General features: G+C 42.0%; 1 protein-coding gene across 1 annotated transcript in view; it reads right to left on the bottom strand.

The window, feature by feature from the left end:
• Positions 1-4,990: 4,990 nt before the first annotated feature.
• The window catches only part of RAI14 (retinoic acid induced 14), a 147,218-nt gene continuing 145,110 nt past the window's right edge, over positions 4,991-7,098 (bottom strand). Inside the window, exon 18 of the mRNA XM_082652304.1 lies at positions 4,991-6,845. Within this exon, the coding sequence (XP_082508430.1) occupies positions 6,768-6,845 (78 nt within the window). The 3' untranslated portion in view covers positions 4,991-6,767. The remainder of the gene's footprint in view (positions 6,846-7,098) is intronic.

Below are 7,098 nucleotides of genomic sequence, written 5' to 3'. Positions count from 1 at the left end.
ACCTTCTTTCTGAGCTCCCACGATATCCCATCCACTTGTGAGTCTCATAATGACTCTCACAAGTCTCTTGGCACTCCATTTACTTTTGAATTTTTCCATGCATCTGTCCATCCATCCAAGGAAAAATACCTATTGAATACCTGCTATGTGCCCGACACTGTTCTTTCTAAGCATTAGGGAAAGCAACAGCGAACAAATCGACAAAGATTTCACTCTCCTAGAGCTTCTGTTCTACCAGGGCTGCTAGTAAATAATATGACATCTCTGCAAGTTAGAAAAAGGCAGGTGGCTTAGGGAATAGGCAGCAACTTTGTGTGAATTAGGAAAACGCCTCTTCCTGCAGCCAGTCTCAGGCCCCTGCTAAGGGGTCCAGCTTTGGGAAAGGGATGAACCACCTGACATGGAAGTAACAAATTATATGGAGAAAAATAAAGTCAGGCAAGGGATCTGGAAAGTGATGTGGATGTGGGGAGGGGTATACTGGCTTATACAGTGTAGTTAAGAAGGGCTTCTCTGACAAGGTAGCATTGAGCAGAGACCACAAGGGAATAAGGGAGCAAATGACACAAATGTCGAGAAGAGCATTGTAAGATGTTAATAGCAAGTGCAAAAGCCCTGAGGCAGGAGCAAATTTAATGGATTCAAGAACAGAAAAAGTTTCAATTAAGAATGAAAAGAGAGTCGGACTTCCCTGGTGGCGCAGTGGTTGAGAGTCCGCCTGCCGATGCAGGGGACACGGGGTCGTGCCCCGGTCCGGGAAGATCCCACATGCCGCGGAGGAGCTGGGCCCGTGAGCCATGGCCGCTGAGCCTGCGCATCCGGAGCCTGTGCTCCACAACTGTGAGCCACAACAGTGAGAGGCCCGCGTACCGCAAAAAATAAAATTAAATTAAATTAAAATTTAAAAAAAAATGAAAAGAGAGACAGGAGAGTGGGTCAGCAGAAGAGGAGGTCATGCAGGGCCTTATGGGCAATCCATCCATCCAAATCTCCACCTACCCACCCACCCAGTGAATACTGAATATCTGCTGGGTGGCAGGCCCTGTCTGACCAGATGTGAGGTTCTTGTGAGCAGACTTATATCCACCACTGAGCCTTTAGCGTTCAGCACAGTGCCTGGCTTATTACTAGTGCTCAATAACACTTAAGAAACTGAGTAAGCTTCAGGAACTCTCCATTAGTAGAGATTCTGGCCTCTCTGTGTATATTGGGTTCCTATTGCTGCTGTAACAAGTTATCACAAACTTAGCAGCTTAAAACAACAAGAATTTATTATCTCCTCGTCCTGGAGGTCAGAAGTCTGCAATGACCATCACTGGCCTAGAGATCAGGTGTCAGCAAGACCGGTTCTTTCTGGAGGCTCTCGGGGAGAATTGTTTTCTTGCCTTTTCCAGCTTCTAGAAACCACCTGCCTTCCTTGGTTCATGGCTCTTCTTCCATCTTCAGAGCCAGCAGTGTAGCATCTTTAAATCTCTGACTCCTCCTGCTTTAAAAGACCCTTTTGATGACATCAGGCCTTACCAGGGTAACCCAGGGTAATCTTGTTTTAAGGTCAGCTGAATAACAACTTTAATTCTATGTGCGAACTTTATTCTCCTTTTGCCATATAACATAAACTATTTAAATTCCAGGGAATTAGGACATGAGCCTCTTTGGGGGAGTGTTATTCTGCCTACCAGAGTGTTTAACTTGATTTAAATGTATAGGTTTAAAGGATTAATTTACATGTCTGGGTTGCTCAAAACCTGCATATTCATTAAAAATGCCTATCTTCAGGAATGGCCTCAGACTGGCTCCTGGGAAATGAGTTCTGATCCATTAGAATATTCTGTCTGAGAACATTTTTGTACGCTTGACATTTTGGGCCAAGTGGTACAAATCCGATTAAATAGTTCATTCTTAAAATGTGATGTATGATGAATGCATGTCTTTGCTCTGGGGGGTCTGGAATCTGAATAGCTGAAATTGTTATGCAGGTACTTCAGCCTTCATGATAGATCCCCAATAAAGTCCTGGATACCCAGGCTTGGGTGGACTAATCTGACTGGCCAGACTTCCGAAGTGTTGTCACACATCACTGCTGGGACAATTAGCTATATCCATGTAACTCCACTGGAAGAGGGCACCTGGAAGTGTGTGCCTTGTTTCTACTGGATTTTGTCCCATATACCTTCAGGCTTTGCTAATTTTAAGGAAGGAGGATGAGAGGATGTTCTGGGCTAATGGTAACGTTCTATACCTTGATAGGGTTTGTTGCCCAGGCATATTTACTTGTCAAAACTTATCAGATGGTACACTTAACATTTATGCATTTCATTGTTATGTAAATTTTACCTAGAAAGAATTTCAAACAAATACTAAAACCTAGTTAATGATATGTGTACTGAAATTTTCAGGGTAGCCTGTGTGGATGTTCTGTCCTTATTTTAAAATGTCTCAAAAAGAAACATAGACCAATGGATGGAAATTGGGATAGATAAGTGGATAGACATGCATACAAGGCAAGTCTAGTAAAATGTTAAGGCTTGACTCTAGGTGATGAGCACATGAGTGTTCAGTGTAAACTCTTTTCAAGTTTTGTTTAAAAATGTTCCTAAAATTTGAAAAATTCAAAACTGGAACAACAAACTCTCCATTTTTACTGTGATTTTGAAACTGAAGTATTGATCTCAATAACGTTTCCTCAAGGTTTTTTTTGAAAAATAAAGTATAGGTTTAAAAACATCTGAAGGTGACAGGTAACTCTTACTACCCCCCTCCTTTATTAAAAGCTTACGTTATTTGGCTCTCCCCCCTCCACATCCTCCACTAATAATCTGACATCCAGTCGCCGTTCCTGAAATATTGTTTCTTCCCATTTTTAGGGCTTGGTTTATACTGAATGTACAGAAATGTCTCTTTCCTTCTCTTCTACTCGCCTCCACCTCTTGGGGATTTACTCCTCAAGGGAGCCTTTCCATCTCCTGGAACCCACTTTGATTGCTCCCTCAACCAGGTCCTATGACCCAATTATGGCGACCGTCGTAGTTGAGCTTTTGTCCTTTCTTTCACAGATATGCCACACACTCTCCGAATGCTGGACAGTTCTGTGCCCTGAACAGGTGAACAGAAATTGCTCCTGTGAATGCCTCCGTCTGTTACTTTCTCCAGCTCACTCTTTGCCTTGCAGTCTGCCTTTTAAACCTTGCATCACCCCCATCTTTGCTGGATGGTGTTTCTACTGCTGTCAGCGCCCAGCATTCCACAGTGAGGCCACGTGGCAAAAGGTTGTGCATCGACATGTTCTGGGAGCATTTTCCCCACGTGGCATATCGTGTGTTTATCTTAAGATTGGTGGGTTTAATTGTTAAAGGCTTTGGAGTCAGTCTGAAAGTGTATGTAAGAAAAACAAGTTGATGACCCTTCTGTAACCAATGTGAAGAAAAAGGCCATTCTTGCCCACTCACTGTGATGACCCATATGCTATTCTACTTTTATCCTCTGCATTCCTGTATCACATGATGGAAGCTAGTGTGAAAATGGGCAATTTGAAAATTATCCAAATGGTCCTCACACATATGCCTACATAGCATAGTCATCACATCATTTTTAGGACTGTAAGATACTGGAAGCAGATTAACTGCCCATCAATGAGGAGTTAGTTTAAAAAAAAAAAAAAGCACGTACTATGAAACATTATGCAGCAGTTAAAAAGGATGTGTGTGCTGACAAAGAACAATCTCCAGGATGTTTTAAGTGGAAAAAATATGGTCCAGAAATTTCTATATTTAAAGGGGAAAATAAAATACATGCCTACATGTACATACAGACATAGAATGTGTCAGGTCATTCAAGAAACTTAACAGCTGTTGCTTCTGGGGTGGTAAACTAAGAATCAGGAAGAGAGATTTATTTTCAGTTTATCTCATTTATCCTACAATTATATCCCGTGATCTATAACCACTGCTGCAGGATGACAGTTTCTTTTCAGACCCTGCCTTTGGCATATGAGGCAGTTCTTTTCATTTAAGAAGTCTGGTTTGGATTTATCTAGGTTAAGTGCTCACTTGAGTGTCACCAAGAAATCATCTTCTGGGACTTCCCTGGTGGCCCAGGGGTTAAGACTCCACACTTCCACTGCAGGGGGCGCAGGTTCGATCCCTGCTGTGGGAATTAAGATCCCGCATGCTGGGAGGCGTGGCCAAAAAAAAAAAAAAAAAGAAATCATCTTCTGAGTTGAATGGTTGGCCTCTCTTGAGGTGAGTTCTCCTTTCAGGGTGCACACTCGATAATTTAAAATAGTAATAACCTCAGACACTATTTGCATTATTTTCATTGATATCTTTTGTCCTTTTTCTTCCCAGAGGTGGGGCTTGAGGAAGGGTTCAGTTGAGTATGTACGGTATGCCTTGGCCACAGGAGCTGAGAGCAAGGCAGTAGAATCGTATTGTTCGCAAGGGAAATGGCCTTAATGAAGGGAGATGGCCTTGTTATGCTGTGTTATGAAGAACCATGTTAGCTATTTAAATAATTGCACCCATTTTCATTTGTCTGGTGTTTTAATTATGCTTTCAACCTGGAAGAATTCACCCTACAGGAGTTTTTTTCAGGAATGAATTAACCTTGTAATGTGATAGGATAATGTAAGAAAAACCACGTGTATGTATTACTTTTTCAAAAAAGCAAAGAAAAAAAAGAGAAAAAAAAATCTAGTGGAAGCTTTTAAATAGTTAAAAAAAAAAAAAGACTACAGATCAACTGAGAGGCAATTTTAAATGAAAGAACTGTGATGCAAGTGCCCAAAAGTGGGTGTTGCTTGGGGTAGAGTTCAAGGTGACCCCAGGAGCTAGGGGACGAAATGATATGACACACTGTGTGAGAGACTGCAGACAACGGCCACCGGTGGAGCACAACACGGTATAAAAACCTTTGCCCCGAAATGCTAGTTAGCTGAACTTCAGAAGCGGTACAGGCATGCCTGCGAAGGTGCCCCAAATCAACAACAGAGATGCAAAATGAAACAAAAGTTTATTTTCTGCAATACTTTCTGTAAATTACAAAGGCAAAATGCTAAACTACAGCATGTAACTTTTCAATATTTAACCAGAGTACTTGTAATAAATATGCATCCTGAAACAAGATAAAAGGCTACACTTTGTCAGGCTTCCTACAAAATGTCTCAAGTTTTACACTCTGCAGCATTTCTGTGTGGAGCTGGGAGGGGGATGGTTTTGTGTTTTCTTAAGTGCTGTGACAGAAAGTCCTTTCACAGTTTTCTTTGGAGGGTGTTCGAAATTGCCGAACTATAAACAACTTAAGAAAGGTAACACCAGGCTCGAAAGCCGGTGTTGCTTCGCTGTCGTTGGTCCTCATCCAACACAGTGCTACCAAGTGGCCTCTGAGCCCAGGCGGCCCTGTCGGAGCCGGCCTATGCTTTCAGTTCTATACTTTAGAGATTTCCGTAATTCAGTTTACATCTCTCAATAAGATCAAGGCTGTAAGGGAAGCTGCAAGCAAGTTAACCTGAAAGTAAAGTGAACAGGAATGTTTTCTCCCAAGACCTCAGCTAGGCACCATAATGTTTACCAGGATTTTTTGCTTCAAAGTTGAAAAACTCGTTGGTACTAACAGCCCTTCTAGAGATAATTTACAGGTGCTGGTAGAGTTGGGGCATTCAGAAATATTCAGTGGGTAAGAGGATTTACTATATTCAGAGACGTGCTACAGCTCTGAGAACACGATGGCAGGAAGTCTAGGGGTGTTGGTGGCGGCTCATTTTGAGTTTGGAATACAGAACCACCTCCTGCTATAGCTGAAAACCCGGAGGAAAAGGTTATATACTTTTTAAAGTCTTAAACATGATTACCTAAAAAATATTTTGCTGATACAGTCTAATGTAAATTTCACTTACTTAGGGATTTAGATATGAAAACATCTTTAACAGCCAATAAAAATATTGTAGAGGAAAAAAAACACTTTTAAAAAATTGAGGTTAAAAATGATGAGGCATTTCTTTTGGCTGTAAACACGCAATTTACTATCCCTCGTTGAACACAAATGTTTGGATTTCCTGAGCTTCGTGCATAAGAAACAGCAGGAGGCAAGTTTGCATAGAAAATTTGCAATATGTCAGCGGTTTACTTAAAAAGAACTTTTAAGGGCAATTTGCTTTTGTTTTAAAACTTCATATCTAAGTTAACAGTGCTCATCAAACTATAAGATTGATAAGCGGGGTGGTGAGAAATATAAGGCAGATGGGAAAGAAAAAGATGGAATTAGCATTTTTAAATCCACAAGATACCACGATAAAGGGTCTAAAGCATGCAGCTCATAACTAGTGCCATACTAATTTGGTTAGAAATTAAGTCATGTTTGGGGGATAGGAAACCAAAGGCAAAAAGAACACTGCTGTGCTGAACGGCACAGCCTGAGTGTAGGAACGGAAGCACGGCTGCGTGGAGCATCGATGTGTCACTCAGTGATGAAGTCCCTCAGCTGGGCAGGTACCAAGGAGGATGCCTGCCACCAGCGTGGACGATCCCAGCTCTGGAATCAGAAGGGATGACAGCATCTTTCGCCTCTGCTGCTTCGAAGTTTCTAAGCGGTTCTGAGGAGGACAGTCTTCTCCTGGGACCCATCCTCAGAAAGAAGCCTCTGGAAAGGGAAGAAGCTCTATTACAAGGGTCACAGTGATACCACGAATGAGAACAATGGCAGTGGTTGCCAGCAACTCCGGATCTAACATAAGGTGGACAACAAGGGGCCAGTGTCCTGCCAAGGAATCCACTTTACTTCTTCTGGGACTGGTTCTTACACATGGTGAGGATTTGCTTCAGTACTTTTTGGACGTCTTCATCCATCTGGCCCTAGGAAATTCCAACAAAAGACACTCATTAGAATAACCTACGATATCATGACTTGGACACAAATCACGCAGGACCATGGGGGAGCGAGGAAGGAGGTGAATAAAAGGCAGAGGCTGTTGCCCCACAGGAACTTCAAAATGCAGAAAACAACAGAGGTAGAGGGGGGGCTGAACACTGAAAAGCTAAAGCACTTGTTAGAAAAATAACATCAAAAAGGTGTAAACCAAAACAAAAGAAAACAACACTCAGAAAC

The sequence above is a fragment of the Grampus griseus genome, assembly GCF_964374135.1.
Source record: "Grampus griseus genome assembly, chromosome: 3".
Lineage (NCBI taxonomy): Eukaryota > Metazoa > Chordata > Mammalia > Artiodactyla > Delphinidae > Grampus > Grampus griseus.
The sequence above is the reverse complement of the archived record's forward strand: the minus strand, read 5'-3'. Positions and strand labels throughout refer to the sequence as shown.